Source organism: Oncorhynchus mykiss, chromosome 3 (assembly GCF_057628025.1).
Source record: "Oncorhynchus mykiss isolate SJ-2025 chromosome 3, ASM5762802v1, whole genome shotgun sequence".
In the NCBI taxonomy this organism is placed as follows: domain Eukaryota; kingdom Metazoa; phylum Chordata; class Actinopteri; order Salmoniformes; family Salmonidae; genus Oncorhynchus; species Oncorhynchus mykiss.
In genome coordinates, this window is record NC_143024.1 from 84273817 (window position 1) to 84297866 (window position 24050).

Below are 24050 nucleotides of genomic sequence, written 5' to 3' on the forward strand. Positions count from 1 at the left end.
AAGAAGGACACAAGCAGTCCAACCAGTTCTGTGACATGAGTACCTCTGCATGGCTTTGCATAGCCCCAGCATAATCCCTTTATCACAGTGTAGATGTAACTGTTTTGCTTCAGTCCCTCCCCTTGCCCCAACCTAGGCTTGAACCAGGGAGGACCCTCTGAACACATCAACAACTGTCACCCATGAAGCATCATTACCAGGACTAGTTAGACTGGACTAGTTAGACTGACAATAAATATAAACAAATCCCCATGAAGACCATTAACATGTCCATTTGACCTGTCTACTAAACTAAAGCATTTGACCTGTCTACTAAACTAAAGCCATTTGACCTGTCTACTAAACTAAAGCCATTTGACCTGTCTACTAAACTAAAGCCATTTGACCTGTCTACTAAACTAAAGCCATTTGACCTGTCTACTAAACTAAAGCCATTTGACCTGTCTACTAAACTAAAGCCATTTGACCCGTCTACTAAACTAAAGCATTTGACCTGTCTACTAAACTAAAGCCATTTGACCTGTCTACTAAACTAAAGCCATTTGACCTGTCTACTAAACTAAAGCCATTTGACCCGTCTACTAAACTAAAGCATTTGACCTGTCTACTAAACTAAAGCCATTTGACCTGTCTACTAAACTAAAGCCATTTGACCTGACTACTAAACTAAAGCCATTTGACCTGTCTACTAAACTAAAGCCATTTGAACTGTCTACTAAACTAAAGCATTTGACCTGTCTACTAAACTAAAGCCATTTGACCTGACTACTAAACTAAAGCCATTTGACCTGTCTACTAAACTAAAGCCATTTGAACTGTCTACTAAACTAAAGCATTTGACCTGTCTACTAAACTAAAGCCATTTGACCTGTCTACTAAACTAAAGCCATTTGAACTGTCTACTAAACTAAAGCATTTGACCTGTCTACTAAACTAAAGCCATTTGACCCGTCTACTAAACTAAAGCCATTTGACCTGTCTACTAAACTAAAGCCATTTGACCCGTCTACTAAACTAAAGCCATTTGACCTGTCTACTAAACTAAAGCCATTTGAACTGTCTACTAAACTAAAGCATTTGACCTGTCTACTAAACTAAAGCATTTGACCTGTCTACTAAACTAAAGCATTTGACCTGTCTACTAAACTAAAGCCATTTGACCTGTCTACTAAACTAAAGCCATTTGAACTGTCTACTAAACTAAAGCCATTTGACCCGTCTACTAAACTAAAGCCATTTGACCTGTCTACTAAACTAAAGCCATTTGACCTGTCTACTAAACTAAAGCCATTTGACCTGTCTACTAAACTAAAGCCATTTGACCCGTCTACTAAACTAAAGCATTTGACCTGTCTACTAAACTAAAGAATTTTACCTGACTACTAAACTAAAGCATTTGACCTGTCTACTAAACTAAAGCCATTTGACCTGTCTACTAAACTAAAGCATTTGAACTGTCTACTAAACTAACGCGGCAGGGGCGGCAGGGTAGCCTAGTGGTTAGAGCGTTGGACTAGTAACCGGAAGGTTGCGAGTTCAAACCCCGAGCTGACAAGGTACAAATCTGTCGTTCTGCCCCTGAACAGGCAGTTAACCCACTGTTCCCAGGCCGTCATTGTAAATAAGAATTTGTTCTTAACTGACTTGCCTGGTTAAATAAAGGTAAAAAAAAAAACGGCAGTTGGTTGACCCGTCTACTAAACTAAAGCATTTGACCTGTCTACTAAACTAAAGCCATTTGACCTGACTACTAAACTAAAGCCATTTGACCTGACTACTAAACTAAATCCATTGACAGAATCTCCTATCCCAGTAGCCTAGTTGGAGAGCAGTGGTTGGACACTCATGCAGTTCATAGTTTGGCCACTAGGTTGTGCTCATAGAGCATGCAAGTGTCCTCCCTCTCTATCTGCCGTGTAGTGAAACCAAATAATTTGTGTAACCAACCAGTCCCAGGCCAGTGGCAGACTGTAGGCTATACAGCATGCTATTTCAAACAAAACCACTCATGGCAATGTGTAAACGGAACCCAACCAGTAGTAACTACAAAAGTCACACCAATAAGGCCTATCAGGTAATGCCCCTTAAAACATTAATCCTGCCGTAATCCATTTACCACAGTCAACATAATGGTTACAGTGGCATGGAGTTAGGCCTAATGCCGTTAAACATGATGTGTTATGTGGTAAATTAGGCTGTCACTCCCTGAATATGTTGTATAGCACAACAGGTTCACTATGTGCCTATCTATCTATCTATCTATCTATCTATCTATCTATCTATCTATCTATCTATCTATCTATCTATCTAAGTATCTATCTATGTATCTATCTTTCTCTTGCTCAATCTATCTATGTATCTATCTATGTATCTCTCTTTCTCTCGCTCAATATCTCTCTTTATCTCTATCAGATTGCCTACCTGGAGGAATCTGGAATCCCTGAGGGTCTCCATGGATACCACTGGAAACTGTAGTAGTCCGTAGATCTCTCTGGAGAACTGTGTGTGTGTGTGTGTGTGTGTGTGTGCGTGTGCGTGTGCGTGTGTGTGTGTGTGGTGAGGAAGTTGTACTTCTAAGGCCCAGGTGCTTATCATGGTGTCTAAACAGGCATTGTCGAGGGACACCCCAGAGCCCTAAGGTCCTGTCACCACCAGCCTGTTACTAAGGCTGCTACTGTGGGGACTGTCCCAGGTCTCTCTCTCTCTACTTACATCTCTCTATTGCTCTCTTTCTTTCCCTCCATCTCTTTCTCACTCCCTCTGCTCCGCTTTTCTAATTTCCTCTGTGCCAGTCAGATTTTTGCAAAATGTGTTTTTCTCTAAAGTAACATCCCACTGGGCACAAACTGGTTGAATCAACGTTGTTTCAACGCAATTTGTCAACGTATTGTGACGTGGAATCCACATGGACAATTCATTGGATTTGGAAAAAAGTTGTCAACTTAAAGTTTGGATTTTTTGGGTGAAATTTCAACCACGGGATTATGTCATCATGTTAACCACATTTCAACATAAACAAACCTTGTATAAAAAATATGTTGAATTTGTACCTTTAAAACAATGTCATATCTTCAACGTTACATCCACTATCAGAAAAAACAACAACAGGCTGTGCAGCACCTCCTACTGGAGAAATGATCTATCTACAGCTAACCTTTGGTGTCCTGTCCAGGGTTTTAACCAAGCCCTTCTTAGCTATGACATTTTTCACTGACTATTACAATGACAATGATTGTTGATCTCCACTTAAAAATGAGGTAGGGCAGGTTAAACAGAGCAAATGAAATGTGACCATACTGTATCACTCGTATATCATCAATGATGCTAATTAGACATCTATAGCATTTGTAAAGTCATCAACAGTTATTGATTTGATTTAACCCAGGATTCAACAAAAACATAGGCAATACATAGGCCTAGGATTTCAAGCTCTGGTTGATTTAAAATGTAATGATATCTAGGGATATTTAAATCTGTTTGTTTGTCAACGCAACCAAATATCAACATTTGAAGGAGATGCATCTTCTGCTTAGATAGAATGGGTTGAAGCCAGTGGCTCAGACCGATCTCCTATAAATGTTAAATTTGGTTGCGTTCTCAACCAAACACAATTAAATACAGCTTTTGTGATCCAGTAAATAGCCTAAAGTTAAGGCCATCTTACAAACTAATGTAGCATTCAACCTTAACATGGTTATCATGTCCATGGCCACATTTTGAGGTTACTGTAAATATAAATGTCTTGTCATGTAATCATATAAAGTGTGTATGTTCAAGATTGAATGCATAGCTCGTTGCAGGTCTGTAGAGACCTTCACAATTGCCGTAATTATCTATGATATCTTGCACCATGTACTTTTAATGTAATCTCAACTGCAGTCCAGGTCATTTGGTTGTGCTATTAGATGAAACACAGTGATAACACATTCATCTGTTGGATAAATAAACAACACATCTGACATGTATTCCCCTTTGATCAATGCTGTGCTTTTAAATGGTTGAAAGTGCAGTGATAAACATTTGGGTGACAACTAAACCAAAAATCTGACATTGCATAAATAAATAAAGTGACTACGGTTGGGTTGGATACACGCTGTGTTAGGAAGCAGTGTGGCTTGGTTGGGTTGGATACACGCTGTGTTAGGAAGCAGTGTGGCTTGGTTGGGTTGGATACACACTGTGTTAGGAAGCAGTGCGGCTTGGTTGGGTTGGATGCACGCTGTGTTAAGAAGCAGTGTGGCTTGGTTGGGTTGGATGCACGCTGTGTTAAGAAGTAGTGTGGCTTGGTTGGGTTGGATACACGCTGTGTTAGGAAGCAGTGTGGCTTGGTTGGGTTGGATGCACGCTGTGTTAGGAAGCAGTGCGGCTTGGTTGGGTTGGATACACGCTGTGTTAGGAAGCAGTGCGGCTTGGTTGGGTTGGATGCACGCTGTGTTAGGAAGCAGTGCGGCTTGGTTGGGTTGGATGCACGCTGTGTTAGGAAGCAGTGCGGCTTGGTTGGGTTGGATGCACGCTGTGTTAGGAAGCAGTGCGGCTTGGTTGGGTTGGATGCACGCTGTGTTAAGAAGCTGTGTGGCTTGGTTGGGTTGTGTTTCGGAGGATGCGTGGCTCTTGACCTTCGCCTCTCCTGAGTCAGTACGGGAGTTGTAGCGATGAGACAAGACAGTAACTACTAACAATTGGGGAGAAAAAGGAGGTAAAAAAAGTGACGAGTGATCCATTTAGTAAAGTGTCCAGTGATTGGGTCTCTATGTAGGTAGCAGCTTCTCTGAGTTAGTGATGGCTGTTTAACAGTCTGATGGCCTTGAGATACAAGCTGTTTTTCAGTCTCTCGGTCCCAGCTTTGATGCACCTGTACTGACCTCGCCTTCTGGATGATAGCGGGGTGAACAGGCAGTGGCTCGGGTGGTTGATGTCCTTGATTATCTTTTTGGCCTTCCTGTGACATTGGGTGCTGTAGGTGTCCTGGAGGGCTGGTAGTTTGCCCCCGGTGATGCATTGTGCAGACCGCACCACCCTCTGGAGAGCTCAGCGGTTGCTGTGATATAGCCTGACAGGATGCTCTCGATTGTGCATCTGTAAAAGTTTGTCAGGGTTTTGGGTGACACACCACATTTCTTCAGCCTCCTGAGGTTGAAGAGGCACTGTTGTGCCTTCTTCACCACACTGTCTGTGTGAGTGGACCATTTCAGTTTGTCTGTGATGTGAACGCCAGAGTCCACTCACAACAAAATATTACCCAATTATCCACATTGGTTGAAATGACATGGTGTGCCCAGTGGGATGATATGATCGTATTTATTTTCTTACTTGACTTACAATATTTTTACTTCTTTGCTTTTTGTCCTTCAGAAGAAAAAGAACAGTCAGATCCCACAAATACATGAATAGTGAGGTCATAAAGGACCTGTATAATTCAGATCAGGGGAAGTCCACAGACAGACAGGGCTCATTAGTAGTAGAGGAAGCAGAGAGAGAGAGAGACAGAGGGGGGGGGGGGAGAAAGAGAGAGAGAGAGAGACAGAGACAGAGAGGGGGAGGGGGGAGAGAGAGAGAGAGAGAGAGAGAGACAGAGACAGAGAGGGGGAGGGGGGAGAGAGAGAGAGAGAGAGAGAGAGAGAGAGGGAGGGGGAGGGGGCTGAGAGAGAGAGAGGGAGGGGGAGGGGGCTGAGAGAGAGAGAGGGAGGGGGAGGGGGGAGAGAGAGGGGGGAGAGAGGGGGAGAGGGGGAGAGAAAGTGAGAAAGAAAGAGAGAGGGAGGGAGGGGTGGAGAAAGAGAGAGAGAGAGAGACAGAGACAGAGAGGGGGAGGGGGGAGAGAGAGAGAGAGAGAGAGAGAGAGAGAGGGGGGGGGGGGGGGAGAGATAGGGAGAAAGAAAGAGAGAGGGAGGGAGGGGTGGAGAAAAAGAGAGGGGGGAGAAAGAAAGAGAGAACGAAAGACGGGGGTGGGGGGGGAGAAAGAGAGAGAAAGAGGTATGGAGAGAAGAAATGAGAGCTGAGAGATGAGCGTCAGTAACATCTGGATCACCTGCTGTGGGCAGACCTGCCCAGGAGGAAAGAACAGACACTCAGCAACATAAATATGAACTATTAACATGTCACACAGTGAAACACCATACGGGTTGTTACCAATGATCCTGTCACGCGTGTGCGCATGTATTTGTGTGTGCCTGTGTGTGTGTGTGTGTGTGTGAGAGAGAGAGAGAGAGAGAGAGAGAGTAATAAGAAGAGTGTGTTTGGGGGGGTAAGTCTTTGAGCATAAAACTAATCTCCCCTCTCCTTTCTTCTCCTCTCCTCATCCCCCTCTTCCTCACCATCTTGCCTCTGCAAGAAGAGGATATGTAAACAGCTCTTGATTTTTATGACTATTTTATGACCAAATTCCTTGTGATTTATCATAATGCAGAAAGGGGCCTGTGCTTCACTACTATTGTGTGGGAGAGATAATAACTTAATAACTCATATTATGATCCTCTGACACAACAAACGTATGTACACACATATTTCCTTGTGGAGACCGGCAAAATGTCCCCACTTTTCCTTTTTTTACTATCCTTGTGAGGACTTCTGGTCCCCACACAGATAGGAAAACAAAAAACACCTGCATGTCCACAGACACACAAACACTCACAGACACACAAACACTCACAGACACACAAACACCCACACAAACACTCACAGACACACAAACACCCACAGACACACAAACACTCACAGACACACAAACACTCACAGACACACAAACACTCACAGACACACAAACACCCATAGGCACACAAACACCCACAGGCACACAAACACTCACAGACACACAAACACTCACAGACACACAAACACCCACAGACACACAAACACTCACAGACACACAAACACCCACAGACACACAAACACTCACAGACACACAAACACTCACAGACACACAAACACTCACAGACACACAAACACCCACAGACACACAAACACCCACAGACACACAAACACTCACAGACACACAAACACCCACAGGCACACAAACACTCACAGACACACAAACACTCACAGACACACAAACACCCACAGACACACAAACACTCACAGACACACAAACACTCACAGACACACAAACACCCACAGACACACAAACACCCACACACACACTCACAGACACACAAACACTCACAGACACACAAACACTCACAGACACACAAACACCCACAGACACACAAACACTCACAGACACACAAACACCCACAGACACACAAACACTCACAGACACACAAACACTCACAGACACACAAACACCCACAGACACACAAACACTCCCAGACACACAAACACTCACAGACACACAAACACCCATAGACACACAAACACCCATAGACACACAAAAACCCACAGGTACACAAACACCCGCAGACACACAAACACCCACAGGCACACAAACACTCACAGACATACAAACACCCATAGACACACAAACACCCACAGGCACACAAACACCCACAGGCACACAAACACCCACAGACACACACACACCCACAGGCACACAAACACCCGCAGACACACAAACACCCGCAGACACACAAACACCCGCAGACACACAAACAGTAGAAAATGTGTGGCTAGTCCTGTTCTGTGCATTCAAATGAACTGAGAACTGAAAGGAGTGCATGGACAAGACAAGACCAGAGTGAAACAGTGGCAGGTGTACACACTCCTCTGGATTCTCTCACTCTCTCTATCTCTCTAAGTTCCTATCCTTCTCTCACTCTCTATCTCTCACTCTCTCTATCTCTCTAAGTTCCCTATCCTTCTCTCACACTCTCTATCTCTCTATGTTCCTATCCTTTTCTCACTCTCTCTATCTCTCCTAAGTTCCTATCCTTCTCTCACTCTCTCTCTCTCACTCTCTCCATCTCTCTAAGTTCCCTATCCTTCTCTCACTCTATCTCTCTAAGTTCCTACCCTTCTCTCACTCTCTCACCTTTTACTCCTCTCTGTCACTCTAATCGTAGTTCAGACCACTCCAAACAGTTAGTGTGTCCAGATGTGTCTTCTAACGTCTCCTCCATCTTTATCATCAACTATAACACACACACACACACACACACACACACACACACACACACACTGCCTCCCCCTCTTTCCCTTAGCTCTATAACTCACCCAGTGACCTCGCTGTCATCCTCCAACCCCACAGGGAACAGAGAGGCCACATGACACCTGGTTAACAAACCGACACACACACACACACCAAGGCCTGTCCATGGTCTGATAACCATAAACATGTCACCATGGTTATATTAAAAGTGTGGTCTCAACCAAAACTCAACTATATTCAACCAGGAGAGGCAAGACACATCCTTCTGAAGTCCATGGCTTCCTCTCCAGAGGAGAAACCTTAAACCACTACTCAACTGGCTATCAGTGGCCTGTGAGTTTTAAGCAAATATACTGAACAAAAATATAAATCTAACATGTAAAGTGTTGGTCTCATGAGCTGAAATAAAGATCCCAGAAATGTTCCATATACACAAAAAATGTATTTCTCTAAAATGTTGTGCACAAATTTGTTTACATCCCTGTTAGTGAGCATTTCTCCTTTGCCAAGATAATCCATCCACCTGACAGGTGGAGCTGATTAAGCTGATTAAACAGCATTATCATTACACAGGTGCACCTTGCGCTGGGGACAATAAAAGGCCACTCTAAAACATGCAGTTTTGTCACACAACAAAATGCCACAGATGTCTCAAGTTTTAAGGGAGCATGCAATTGGCATGCTGACTGAAGGAATGTCCACCAGAGCGGTTGCCAGAGAATATAATGTTTATTTCTCTACAATAAGCCGAGGCTTAGAGAATTTGGCAGTACATCCAACCGACTACGTGTAACTAGGCCAGCCCAGGACCTCCACATCTGGAATGTCTGAGACCGGCCACCCGGACAGCTGATGATTTCATTAATATAATGGCACCAGAGGGAATGGCTGCTGTTTTATTGGCTCCTAACCAACTGTGCTATTACATTTGTTTTTCGCATTGTTTGTAGCTCATTTTGGACATAAAGTTTCTGCTACCATCTCTTATGACAGAAAAGAGTTTCTTGAGATCAGAACAGCGATTACTCAACTTGAACAGGACAAAGATTTGTTCGTTAATGAGTCTGACGCGAAGGATATATATTGTTTCTCTGAGACCAGGATCAAATCCCAGTCATTCTTGTGAAGAAAGTAGGAAATACAGGGGGCGGAGATCGGGTGCCTTATGAGAATTTATCGGTGAGTGGGTAACCCGCTTCTACCATCCGTTTTATTGGCCAAAGTGCAATCACTGGAGAATAAATTGGATGATCTCCGTTGGAGACTATCCTACCAACGGGACATAAACAATTGTAATAACTTATGTTTCACTGAGTCATGGCTTAACAATGCCACAAATAATGTAGAGCTGGCTGGGTTCTCCGTGCATCGGCAGAACAGAACAGCTACGTCTGGTAAGACGGGGGGTGGGGGTGTGTGTCTATTTGTCAATAACAGCTAGTGCGCAATGTTTAATATTAAAGAAGTCTCGATGTATTACTCGCCTGAGGTAGAGTACCTCATAATAAGCTGTAGACCACACTATCTACCAAGAGAGGTTTCATCTATATTATTCATAGCCATCTACTTACCACCACAAACCAATGCTGGCACTAAGACTGCACTCAACGAGCTGAATAAGGCCATAAGCAAACATGAAAATGCTCATCCAGAAGTGGCACTCCTAGTGGTCGGGGACATTAATGCAGGCACATTTAAGTCCATTTTACCTCATTTCTACCAGTATATCACATGTGTAACCAGAGGGAAAAAAAACTCTACACCACCTTTACTCCACACAGATACACATACAAAGCTCTCCCTCGCCCTCCATTTGGCAAATCTGACTATAATTATATCCTCCTGATTACTGCTTACAAGCAAAAACTAAAGCAGGAAGTACCAGTGACTCGCTCAATACAGAAATGGTCAGAGAACTACGCGACAGGACTGTTTTGCTAGCACAACCTTGAATATGTTCCGGGATTCATCCAATGGCATAGAGGAGTATACCACCTTAGTTACTGGCTTCATCAATAAGTGCATCAACGACGTAGTCCCTACAGCCGACCGTGCGTACACATCCCAACCAGAAGCCATGGATTACAGGCAACATCCGCACTAAGCTAAAGGCTAGAGCTGCCCCTTTCAAGGAGTGGGATACTTATCTGGACGCTTATAAGAAATCCCGCTATGCCCTCAAATGAACTATCAAATAGGCAAAGAGTCAATACAGGACTAAGATTGAATCCTACTACACCGGCGCTGAAGCTCATCCGGATGTGGCAGGGCTTGCAAACTATTACGGACCTCAAAGGGAAACCCAGCCGTGAGCTGAACAGACCCACACAAGCCTACGAGAAGAGCTAAATACCTTTTATGCTCGCTTCAAGCAAGCAACACTGAAGCATGCATGAGAGCATCAGCTGTTCCGGGAAGACTGTGTGATCATGCTTTCCGTAGCCAATGTGAGGAAGACCTTTAAACAGATCAACATTCACAAGGGCGTGGGGCCAGATGGATTACCAGAAAGTGTACTCTGAGTATGCTCGACCAACTGGCAAGTGTCTTCACTGACATTTTCAATCTCTCCCTGACCGAGTCTGTAACACCTACATGTTTCAAACAGACCACCATAGTCCCTGTGCCCAAGAACGCGAAGGTAACCTCCCTAAATGACTACTACCCCGTAGCACTCACGTCAGTAGCCATGAAGTGCTTTTTAAAGGCTGGTCATGATTCACATCAGACCCACTCCAATTCGCATACTGCCTCAACAGTGCTTAGTTCCCTCCTGTACTCCCTGTTCACCCACGACTGCATGACCAAGCACGACTCCAACAACATAATTAAGTTTGCTGACGATACAGTGGTAGGCCTGATCAAAGACAATGACAAGACAACCTATAGGGAGGAGGTCAGAGACCTGGCAGTGTGATGCCAGGACAACGACGTCTCCCTCAATGTGATCAAGACAAAAGAGCTAATCGTGGACAACAGGAAAAGGAGGGCCGAACAGGCCCCCATTATCATCAACAGGACTGTAGTGGAGCAGGTCGAGAGTTTCAAGTTCCTTGGTGTCAATATCACCAACAAACTATTATGGTCCAAACATACCAAGACAGTCATGAAGAGTGCAAGACAACACCTTTTCCCCCTCAGGAGACTTAAAAGATTTGGCATGGGTCCCCAGATCCTCAAAAAGTTATACAGCTGCACAATCAAGAGCATCAAGAGACATACACAAAATAGTCCAAATTGGTGAAGTGAAATGAAAAAATATACTTGTTTCAAATAATTCAACAAATAAAAATGAAAAGTGGTGTGTGCATATGTATTCATCCCCTTTGCTATGAAGTCCCTAAATAAGATCTGGCGCAACCAATTACCTTCAGAAGTCACATAATTAGTTAAATAAAGTTCACCTGTGTGCAATGTAAGTGTCACTTGATCTGTCACATGATCTCAGTATACCTGTTCTGAAAGGCCCCAGAGTCTGCAACACCCCTAAGCAAGGGACACCACCAAGCAAGCGGCACCATGAAGAGCAAGGAGCTCTCCAAACAGGTCAGGGACCAAGTTGTGGAGAAGTACAGATCAGGGTTGGGTTATAAAAAAAATCTTAAACTTTTAACATTCCACAGAGCACCATTATTATTAAAAATGGAAAGAATATGGCATCGCAACAAAACGGCCAAGAGAGGGCCGCCCACCAAAACTCACAGACCAGGCAAGGAAAGCATTAATCAGAGAGACAACAAAGAGACCAAAGATAACCCTGAAGGAGCTGCAAAGTTCCACAGCGGAGAATGGAGTATCTGTCCATATGACCACTTTAAGACGTACACTCCACAGAGCTGGGCTTAACGCAAGAGTGTCCAGAAAAAAAGTAATTGCTTGAAGAAAAAAATAAGCAAACACGTTTGGTGTTTGCCAAAATGCATGAGGGAGACTCCCCAAACATATGGAAGAAGGCACTCTGGTCAGATGAGACTAAAATTGAGCTTTTTGGCCATCAAGGAAAATGCTATGTCTTGGTGCTAACCTAACACCTCTCATCACCCCGAGAACACCATGTTTCCCAGTCCCAGCCAATGTTTTTCATCAACAGGGACTGGGAAACTGGTCAGAATTTAAGAGATTATGGATGGCGCTAAATACAGGGAAACTCTTGAAGGAAACCTGTTTCAGTCTTCCAGGGATTTGAGACTGGGACAGAGGTTCACCTTCCAGCAGGACAATGACCCTAAGCATACTGCTAAAGCAACACTTGAGTGGTTTAAGGGGAAACGTTTAAATGTCTTGGAATGGCCTAATCAAAGACCTCAATCCAATTGAGAATCTGTGGTATGACTTAAAGATTGCTGTACACCAGTGGAACCCATCCAACTTGAATGATCTGGAGCAGTTTTGCATTGAATAATGGGAAAAAAATCCCAGTGGCTAGATGTGCCAAGCTTATAGAGACATACCCCAAGAGACTCGCAGCTGTAATTGTTGCAAAATATGGCTCTATAAAGTATTGACTTTGGGGGGGTGAATAGTTATGCACGCTCAAGTCTTCTGTTTTTTTTGTCTTATTTCATGTTTGTTTCACAATAAAAAATAGTTTGTATCTTCAAAGTGGTAGGCATGCTGTGTAAATCAAATGGATTTTAGTTCCATGTTGTAAGGCAACAAAATAGGGAAAATGCCAAGCGGGGTGAATACCTTCACATGCCACTGTATATACTAGGCGGTGTCCAAGGAAGGCTCAAAAAATAATCAGACTCCAGTCACCCAAGTCATACACTGTTCTATTTGCTACCGCACGGCAAGCGGTACCGGAGCGCCAAGTCTAGGTCCAAAAGGCTCCATATTAACAGCTTCTACCCCCAAGCCATAAGACTGCTGAACAAATAGGTAAATGGCCACCTGGACTATTTACATTGACACGAGGCAAAAACTACTGACAACGAACACAATTGCATTTTGTTGATGGCAATTTAAATGCACAGAGATACTGTGACTAGATCCTGAGGCCAATTGTCATGCCATTCATCCGCCACCATCACCTCATGTTTCAGCATGATAATGTACGGCTCCAGTAAAACAAAAGGAATCATAAGGAACAAGGTTTTGAAGTGTCTGTCCTTTATCTAGGAGATTTAAGAAAGCTCAGAAAATATATATAAATATATATATATTTATACACATATTTAACCCCTCTTTTTGGTTAGGCACAAAACTACCTCCATTCTCCCATTCATTTTTTTAAACGGGTACCGGTCACTTTCAGACGAGTCCTTTGACACTCGTGTGGGGTCCTAAACCAAAACAGAGAGTGCCATCGCATTCATGAGAACTATACGTTACTTTGCAACCCAAACGGTTCGGACGGTACACAAGTCTTTGTGAGAAGACTGATTTTAAGGATGCCTCATGGTTTGACAAAGAGTACTGTAGCTCGGCCACCTTCCACCACAGATGCGGAAGGCCGACATAGGTGGATGAGGTGGAGTGAGACGCTGCCCATGCAAAGCACATATCTCTAGATTAAATTGACAGATTTTGATGGGGATTTTTTTATTATAATACTTAGATTTACTCTAAAACAAAATAAAATTGAAAATCCGAATTAAAAAAAGTCTGCAGTGCACCTCTAATCAGGGATGTTTATAATCCCTCTTGACACCTCCCTTCTTTAAATTAGTCTGACTAATTTCTTCTTTGATCCCTCCTGACTCCTCTTCTTTAATCCGTCCTGACTCCTATTCTTTAATCCCTCGTGACCCCTCTCTTCTTTAATCCCTCCTGACTCCTCTTCTTTAATTCCTCCTGACTCCTCTCTTCTTTAATCCCTCCTGACTCCTCTCTTCTTTAATCCCTTCTGACTCCTCTCTTCTTTAATCCATCCTGACTCCTCTCTTCTTTAATCCCTCCTGACTACTCTTCTTTAATCCCTCCTGACTCCTCTCTTCTTTAATCCATCCTGACTCCTCTCTTCTTTAATCCCTCCTGACTACTCTTCTTTATTCCCTCCTGACTCCTCTCTTCTTTAATCCATCCTGACTCCTCTCTTCTTTAATCCCTCCTGACTACTCTTCTTTAATCCCTCCTGACTCCTCTCTTCTTTAATCCCTCTTGACCCCTCTTCTTTAATCCCTCATGTCTCCTCTCTTCTTTAATCCCTCCTGACTCCTCTTCTTTAATCCCTTCTGACTCCTCTCTTCTTTAATCCCTCATGTCTCCTCTCTTCTTTAATCCCTCCTGACTCCGCTTCTTTAATCCCTCCTGATTCCTCTCTTCTCTAATCCCTCCTGACCCCTCTTCTTTAATCCCTCATGTCTCCTCTCTTCTTTAATCCCTCATGTCTCCTCTCTTCTTTATTCCCTCCGGAATACTCTTCTTTAATCACTCCTGAATACTCTTCTTTAATCCCTCCTGACTCCTCTCTTCTTTAATCCCTCATGTCGCCTCTCTTCTTTAATCCCTTCCGACTCCTCTCTTCTTTAATCCCTCCTGACTACTCTTCTTTAATCCCTCCTGACCCCTCTTCTTTAATCCCTCCTGACCCCTCTTCTTTAATCCCTCCTGACTCCTCTTCTTTAATCCGTCCTGACTCCTATTCTTTAATCCCTCGTGACCCCTCTCTTCTTTAATCCCTCCTGACCCCTCTTCTTTAATCCCTCCTGACCCCTCTTCTTTAATCCCTCCTGACTCCTCTTCTTTAATCCGTCCTGACTCCTATTCTTTAATCCCTCCTGACCCCTCTTCTTTAATCCCTCCTGACCCCTCTTCTTTAATCCCTCCTGACTCCTCTTCTTTAATCCGTCCTGACTCCTATTCTTTAATCCCTCGTGACCCCTCTCTTCTTTAATCCCTCCTGACTCCTCTTCTTTAATTCCTCCTGACTCCTCTCTTCTTTAATCCCTCCTGACTCCTCTCTTCTTTAATCCCTTCTGACGCCTCTCTTCTTTAATCCATCCTGACTCCTCTCTTCTTTAATCCCTCCTGACTACTCTTCTTTAATCCCTCCTGACTCCTCTCTTCTTTAATCCCTCTTGACCCCTCTTCTTTAATCCCTCATGTCTCCTCTCTTCTTTAATCCCTCCTGACTCCTCTTCTTTAATCCCTTCTGACTCCTCTCTTCTTTAATCCCTCATGTCTCCTCTCTTCTTTAATCCCTCCTGACTCCTCTTCTTTAATCCCTCCTGATTCCTCTCTTCTCTAATCCCTCCTGACCCCTCTTCTTTAATCCCTCATGTCTCCTCTCTTCTTTAATCCCTCATGTCTCCTCTCTTCTTTATTCCCTCCGGAATACTCTTCTTTAATCCCTCCTGAATACTCTTCTTTAATCCCTCCTGACTACTCTTCTTTAATCCCTCATGTCGCCTCTTCTTTAATCCCTTCTGACTCCTCTCTTCTTTAATCCCTCATGTCTCCTCTCTTCTTTAATCCCTCCTGACTCCTCTTCTTTAATCCCTCCTGACCCCCTTCTTTAATCCCTCCTGACACCTCTTCTTTAATCCCTCCTGACTCCTCTCTTCTTTAATCCCTCCTGACTACTCTTCCTTAATCCATCCTGACTCCTCTCCACTTTAATTCCACCTGACCCCTCCTCTTTAATCCCTCCTGACTCCTCTCTTCTTTAATCCCTCCTGAATCCTCTTCTCTTTAATCCCTCCTGACTCCTCTCCACTTTAATCCCTACGGACTCCTCTCTTCCTTAATCCCTCTTTGACTCTTCTCTTCCTTAATCCCTCCTAACTCTTCTCTTCTTTAATCCCTCCTGACTCCTCTCTTCTTTAATCCCTCCTGAATCCTCTTCTCTTTAACCCCCCCCCCCCCCCCCCGACTCCTCTCTTATTTAATCCCTCCTGTCCCCTCTTATTTAATCCCTGTTCTTTAATCCCTCCTGACCCCTCTTCTTTAATCCCTCCTGACTCCTCTCTTCTTTAATCCCTCCTGACTCCTCTCTTCTTTAATCCCTCCTGACTCCTCTCTTCGTTAATCCCTCATGACTCCTCATCTTAATCCCTCCTGGCTCCTCCCTTCTTTAATCCCTCCTGACTCCTCTCTTCCTTAATCCCTCCTGACTCCATCTCCGCGTGTCGCATCGGTTTTTCCCGTCCATTTTCTCTTCAACTCCAAAATAATCTCCATCATCTGCATCTGGTCTGATAAACTGGCCCAGTCTTCCTGGTCCTTTCCCCAGGCTTTCTCGGTCTGGACATTTTTAACCACCAGTCTCTGAATTGTTTTATTTTTTTTTACCTTTATTTAACTAGGCAAGTCAGTTAAGAACACATTTTTATTTTCAATGACGGCCTAGGAACAGTGGGTTAACTGCCTGTTCAGGGGCAGAATGACAGCTTGGGGGTTTGAACTTGCAACCTTGCGGTTACTAGTCTAACGCTCTAACCACTAGGCTACCCTGGTGATCAGCTTTTTCTGTCCCTGCCCTCTATGCCTCTGTTATTTCCCCACCAGGCTTCCTCAGTAGGCACCAGTTTCTTCATCCGTCTCTGAATCGAGGGATGCTTTTTCTGTCTTTGCCCTCTCATTCATTCTGTTCATCTCTTATAGAGCTTATAGAACTTTCTCTAGCTCTGCAGACTTATTCTACTGCCCCTTCACACTCCTCTCCAACTCTTGACCCCCGTCCTCGGCCCTCACCACTGTGTTAGTCAGGGGGGCATCTGTAACATAACTTTTGAAAAAAGTTTATTTATTTATTTTTATTTATCTGTTATTTTACCAGGTAAGTTGACGGAGAACACGTTCTCATTTACAGCAACGACCTGGGGAATAGTTACAGGGGAGAGGAGGGGGATGAAAGAGCCAGTTGTAAACTTGGGATTATTAGGTGACCGTGATGGTTTTGAGGGCCAGATTGGGAATTTAGCCAGGACACCAGGGTTAACACTCCTACTCTTACGACAAGTGCCATGGGATCTTTTAATGACCTCAGAGAGTCAGGACACCCGTTTAACGTCCCATCCGAAAGACAGCACCCTACACAGGGCATTGGGATGTTTTAGACCAGAGGAAAGAGTGCCTCCTACTGGCCCTCCTACACCACTTCCAGCAGCACCTGGTTTCCCATCCAGGGACTGATATATATATAAAAGAAAATGTATATTTTGTAGTATTACCTGTGTTACGGATACCATTATCCTGTGTGTGTGTGTGTATCCTGTGTGTGTTTCTTTTCTCTCCGTCTCCCCTCACAGGTGAAAATCATCACTCCCCAATCAGTCAACAATCAATCATCAATCTGAAGACACACCTCCTCCTGTTTCCTACCCTATCACAGTTCCTTCCCCATGGTTTAAAAACCCCATAATTTGTTTGCTCTGGAGCTCAATCTCTCTGTGTAAATGCCATGTTTGTAGATCTTTGTTCTTCGTAGATTTCAGTAGCTCAATCTATCTGTAAATGCCATGTATGTAGATCTCTCTGTTTCACTCTCTCTTTGCGTCTTAACCTCTCCTTTTGTTGGAGCACCTCCATAGCACTTTGTCATCACCTGTGAGTATTGTTTTGGTTATGGTGTTTGTATTTAATTGCTGGTGGGAAAAGGGGAAACCAAGACAAGTCGCCCATGGGCATACACTACCCGTAGGTGAACTTTGTTAAATACACTAGTTAGAACTGGGCGGACCACCCACTGTATTTTTGGTTAGTTAGTTAGCTGTTAAAGTAGGCTAGTCTAGCTTAGGGGTGTTTTTGCATACTTATTGTTTCTTTCCTTGGGTCCAGCTCAGCCCCTTTTCCTGCTCCCCCCATTACCGTGTGTTTATAAATAAACCCTGAGTTTGACGGTATTATTTCAGTTGTTGTGGTTATTTCGTTCACACTCTTTGTCACTTATAATTTACATGAGTTATGTTACGGGTCTCATTACCATCCCCCCCTAGACTGTCGGGCCAAAAGGGATTCGTAACACCTGTATCTCTCATACTCACTAACTTGCCTGTTTTACCACAGAATGTACTTTTAACAGCTTTCACAATAAATTGTCTATCTTGCAACTCCCGCTCGAGCGAGGTAGTCTTGCCGTGACAAGTTTGTTTTTGCACCAGTTTTCATTTCTCAAAGGTCACCAGAGTCTTGGTTTTCCTGTCATCTGCAGTCATCTCGTCGAATATACACACACAACCAGTCAAAAGTATGGACACCTACTCATTCAAGGGTTTTTCTTTATTTGGACTGTTTTCTACATTGTAGAATAATAGTGAAGACATCAATACACATATGGAATCATGTAGTAACCAAAAAAGTGTTAAACAAATCAAAATATATTTTTTATTTTAGATTCTTCAAAGTAGCCACCCTTTGCCTTGACAGCTTTGCACACTTTTGGCATTCTCTCAACCTGCTTCACCTGGAATGCTTTTCCAACAGTTTTAAGAGTTTCCACATATGCTGAGCACTTGTTGGCTACTTTCCCTTCACTCTGCGGTCCAACTCTTCCCAAACCATCTCAATTGGGTTGAGGCCGGGTGATTGTGGAAACCAGGTCATCTGATGCAGCACTCCATCATTCTCCTTCTTGGTCAACTAGCCCTTACAGAGCCTGGTGGTGTGTTGGGTCATTGTCCTGTTGAAAAACAAATGATAGTCCACTGGTGATGAAGTGTTTACGCTGTTTGTTTTGGGTTTTGTAAACTCAGCAAAAAAAGACGTCCCTTTTCCAGGACCCTGTCTTTCAAAGATAATAAGTAAAAATCCAAATAACTTTACTGATCGTCATTGTAAAGGGTTTCAACACTGTTTCCCATGCTTGTTCAATGAACCATAAACAATTAATGAACATGCACCTGTGGAACGGTCGTTAAGACACTAACCGCTTACATACAGTGGTCATTTAAGGTCACAGTTAATGAAACTTAGGACACTAAAGAGGCCTTTCTACTGACTCTGGAAAAACACCAAAATAAATATGCCCAGGGTCCCTGCTCATCTGCGTGAACGTGCCTTAGGCATGCTGCAAGGAGGCATGAGGACTGCAGATGTGGCCAGGGCAATAAATTGCAATGTTCGTACTGTGAGACGCCCAAGACAGTGCTACTGGGAGACAGGACGGACAGCTGTTAGAGAAATGTGTAACAACACCACGTGTAACAACACCTGCACAGGATCTGAACATCACACCTGCGGGACAGGTACAGGATGGCAACAACTGCCTGAGTTACACCAGGAACGCACAATCCCTCCATCAGTGCTTAGTCTGTCCACAATAGGTTGAGAGAGGCTGGACTGAGGGCTTGTAGGCCTGTTGTAAGGCAGGTCCTCACCAGACATCACCGGCAAGCGAAGAGCCCGGATCTCAATCCCATTGAGCACGTCTGGGACCCGTTGGATTGGAGGGTAAGAGCTAGGGCCATTCCCCCCAGGAATGTCTGGGACCTGTTGGATTGGAGGGTGAGGGATAGGGCCATTCCCCCCAGGAATGTCTGGGACCTGTTGGATTGGAGGGTGAGGTCTAGGGCCATTCCCCCCAGGAATGTCTGGGACCTGTTGGATTGGAGGGTAAGAGCTAGGGCCATTCCCCCCAGGAATGTCTGGGACCTGTTGGATTGGAGGGTAAGAGCTAGGGCCATTCCCCCCAGGAATGTCTGGGACCTGTTGGATTGGAGGGTAAGAGCTAGGGCCATTCCCCCCAGGAATGTCTGGGACCCGTTGGATTGGAGGGTAAGAGCTAGGGCCATTCCCCCCAGGAATGTCTGGGACCTGTTGGATTGGAGGGTGAGGGATAGGGCCATTCCCCCCAGGAATGTCTGGGACCTGTTGGATTGGAGGGTGAGGTCTAGGGCCATTCCCCCCAGGAATGTCTGGGAACTTGCAGGTGCCTTGGTGGAAGAGTGGGGTAACATCTCACTGAAAGAACTGGCAAATCTGGTGCAGTCAATGAGGAGGAGATGCACTGCAGTACTTAATGCAGCTGGTGGCCACACCAGATACTGACTTACTTTTGATTTTGACGCCCCCCCCCCCCCAAACTTGTTCAGTTTGTCTCAGTTGTTGAATCTTGTTATGTTCATACAAATATTTACACATGTTAAGTTTGCTGAAAATAAAACGCAGTTGACAGTGAGAGGACGTTGCCAAAGCCTGCTTGTAGTAAACCAGTTTAACCCTTCACTTGGACTGGGGTTGTGTGTTTGTATGTTTAAACTCTGCCTTACAAAGAATCTGGCTCTGAAAACGCTACAATATATATATTTTGTATTCTATCAGAAAAAGGACATGTTTGACTTTCAGAAAAACATATTGGCCATGCTCAGGCACTTCTTTTTGGGGTGGTGCAATTTCCACCCTGTTAGGTTCATAATCCTAACAGGGTGGAAATTTGTAGCCCAAATTAGCCATCACCCTGAGTAAGCAAAATTGAACTAGCATAATTGTGAAAACTTGATTTTAACTTCTCTATCAAACATTAACATTTTGAAATGTTAATTGTTCTATAATTTAGCCTAACAGGGTGGACATTGGAGTGGGAAAGATTTTAATTAACACCCCGGACATGACATAAACGCCTACATCCACTGAAAAACAAATTCCTTTTCAAGATCCATATGGTTGTGTTAAGGTAAACAATACCTGACCTTATATTTAAAGACCTTTGGAATCCACATTTTACATTCAACACAGGTCAGTAGCTTTGCCCAAACACACACCACGCATTTAGGAGAGATGCGTGTGTTTTTCAGTTACACAATAAATACATTTGGACACAATTAAGAAAATTGATATTATTTCACCTTTTAAATAAGCGGCTGAGGTACTCAAACGTCACCTTCCTTGTTAAGGGTTGCTTTACATCTATTTGGTCTCTGCTGTTGTTAATCCATCTCCACTTAAACCCGATCCTCCTTTCACCTCTGTCCATCTCTCTCTCTCTCTATTTTTCTGCCAGCGGGATCTAGGGCACGAACATGAGTCATATTTCATTAGAACAACACAAACTCCACACAACACAGACCCGTCGTGCCGCCTCTCAGTGTTGCAGACAGCGACTCCAGCAGAGTGCATTAGCGCTAATGATTACATACGCATTCCCTGGCAGGATGCGAAGAGCGCAAAACAACAATTGAACAGAAAGTCACTTCTGTAGAGATTGTACATTGAGTGCACGGTGAAATTGTGCACTACGCTGTGCTACCATTCAAAAACGCATAAGGAGGAGTGTGCGCGACATTGTTTCCGTTTGTGCGTGTGGGTCATTGATGTGGGTGTGTAGGGGCAGCCTGGTCAGCAGGCTAGTCAGTGGTTGATATAACAGCGCTCCTCGCCTATGTTTGAACTTCATGCCTGAACATATTACCGATGTGTATGCCATGTTTTCTAGCGCGGAGCTCTGTCATGCGAATCCCCTGGTACGCCCACGCACAGCCCACGCACAGCGCACGCACGCTCGTTCACTCCCAAGACGACACCGAATCCGTGACTCTCTCCAGTTGAGCTGGTGACGCTGTTCGCTCTCTGGCGGTAGAACGGGGATGTTTGGCATTTGTACCGATTTGTGCTTGCACGGTGCGTCTTCTGTGAGATGAACGGATGGAGAGGACCAGTGACCAAACATGCCTACAGTCCTCCGCGGCACGGGACAACTTTCCATCGTGTGTTCCCTGATTCGTTGCGCATCTCAGGTGAGAAGAGATACATTCGTTTTTTTTTGTTTAACTTGAAGCGTAACTTACTATTTTGTAGTCTAATATAATTTATTGGAACTTTTATTTTAAAAAAATGGACGGCTATTACATTTAATTTCTCATTTGCAAATTATTATTTAAAAAAACATATATTTAACCTTTATTTAACTAGACAACCTTTAATTTGAAAACAAAATTAACGATGAAATATGCTTAATGCACAAAGCTAGTGTAGGATGTATTGCAAATACAAAGCAACAATTAAAATGGTTTGAAATGTTATATTGATTTATACAGTAGACTGCATTGTCACGATGAGATGTAAAATCTGTTTAGGACTCTTGTGGTTAGTGACGGTTAAACCAATTTCCGTCGTTGACAGGCCAAGCGCAACCTTTTGTTTTCGGTTTAGATCCAAGCATGCTCTGTTCTAAATATAGAAAAAAACGGTAGATATTTATAAAGACTTTCAAATCAAGCTGCACTGCAAGTTGATCCTGGTGAATCTGTCACCTCGGCCTATTGGCGCTGTAGGTCACAGGTGGTGGGAGAATAGTTGGCTTGCATGCTGTTTGTTTGCAGGTGTTGTGATGGGTTGTGGTTGGTTTGGGCACTGGAGACCACGGTGTGTGTCTGGAGAGTTGCACCACCATTACTGTAGGCTGCTGATGCTACTGTTAATAGATGTGAGAAATGCATTATGCACAAGGACACTTATAGTCTACTATGGCTACACTTTCAGCATTGTGTTCGATGACAGGGCTGCACGTACACACACATCACACCTTCATGCCAGTGCTGCGCTGATTACGCAGTCAGACAGTGAAGTTACTCATAGAGAGAGAGAGAGAGAGAGAGAGTACATAGAACACAGTGCCCACAGAGTTAGAGAGGCAGTAAAAGGGGGTTAGAGAGAAAGACAGAGGGAGGCAGTAAAAGGGGTTAGAGAGAAGGACAGAGGGAGGCAGTAAAGGGGGTTAGAGAGAAGGACAGAGGGAGGCAGTAAAAGGGGGTTAGAGAGAAGGACAGAGGGAGGCAGTAAAAGGGGTTAGAGAGAAGGACAGAGGGAGGCAGTACAGGGGGTTAGAGAGAAGGACAGAGGGAGGCAGTACAGGGGGTTAGAGAGAAGGACAGAGTGAGGCAGTAAAGGGGTTAGAGAGAAGGACAGAGTGAGGCAGTAAAAGGGGTTAGAGAGAAGGGCAGAGGAAGGCAGTAAAAGGGGGTTAGAGAGAAGGGCAGAGGGAGGCAGTAAAGGGGGTTAGAGAGAAGGACAGAGGGAGGCTGTAAAGGGGGTTAGAGAGAAGGACAGAGGGAGGCAGTAAAGGGGGTTAGAGAGAAGGGCAGAGGGAGGCAGTAAAGGGGGCGATCTACCAAATGTCTGTCTCTCTCTCTCTTTGTATTTCTCTCTTCTCTATTTCTTTCCCTCTGTCTCTCTCGGTCAATTCAATTTAAGGGCTTTATTGGCATGGGAAGTATATGTTTACATTGCCAAAGCAAGTGAAGTAGATAATATACAAAGTTAAATAAATAATACAAATTAAACAACAGTAAACATTACACTCACAAAAGTTCCAAAGGAATAAAGACATTTCAAATGTCATATTATGTCTATATACAGTGTCGTAACGATGTGCAAAAGGGAAAATACTTTAACAATAAATATGGGTTGTATTTACAATGGTGTTTGTTCCTGCCCTTTCCTTGTGGCAACAGGTCACACATCGTGCTGCTGTGATGCACACTGTGGTATTTCACCCAGTAGATATGGGAGTTTATCAAAATCGGGCTTGTTTTTGAATTCTTTGTGGATCTGTGTAATCTGAGGGACATATGTGTCTCAAATATTGTCATATATTTGGCAGGAGGTTAGGAAGTGCAGCTCAGTTTCTATCTCATTCTGTGGGCAGTGTGCACGTAGGTCTGCCTACGGTGGCCTTTCTCAATAGCAAGGCTATGCTCACTGAGTCTCTCTCTCTCTCTCTTTATCTCATTCTTTCTTTTTCTCTCTGTCTCTATATGCAGCATCTGGAACAGGAAATGGTGGTGGCAGACATGCATTGCTCTGTCTCACAGGTGTGTGTGTGTGTGTGTGTGTGTGTGTGTGTGTGTGTGTCTGTCTGTGTGTGTCTGTGTCTGCAGATTAGCTTTACTTGGGCCAAACACAACAAACAGATGCGCAAGAGTCATTTTGATGTAGGGTCACATGCTCTGGTTTGGTTTCACAATCTATATCTATCAAGGCATTCTCATTGGTTACTGAAAGACCACCACTGTATAGACCAATGATGTATATAAACCCTAGATTGCTAATGCTGTGTATTGGCCACCAGTGAGAGGCTCTGAAGCCACCGGTC

The 24050-nt window shown here is 44.1% G+C and overlaps 1 protein-coding gene and 1 long non-coding RNA gene across 3 annotated transcripts in view; one reads left to right on the plus strand and one right to left on the minus strand.

The window, feature by feature from the left end:
- Nucleotides 1–18222: 18222 nt before the first annotated feature.
- Nucleotides 18223–21389, minus strand: LOC149984703 (uncharacterized). The gene is made up of 2 exons (XR_016494978.1): nucleotides 20806–21389; nucleotides 18223–18641 (listed from the first exon to the last, which is right to left on the minus strand). It is a non-coding gene; the product is annotated as an uncharacterized LOC149984703 (long non-coding RNA).
- Nucleotides 21352–24050, plus strand: part of LOC110504668 (uncharacterized) — a 66344-nt gene continuing 63645 nt past the window's right edge. Inside the window, exon 1 of one of the 2 annotated variants that reach the window (XM_036975093.2) lies at nucleotides 21352–21693. In XM_036975093.2, the coding sequence (XP_036830988.2) occupies nucleotides 21625–21693 (69 nt within the window). In that variant the 5' untranslated portion in view covers nucleotides 21352–21624. The remainder of the gene's footprint in view (nucleotides 21694–24050) is intronic. The other variant, XM_036975094.2, reaches the window with a different exon arrangement.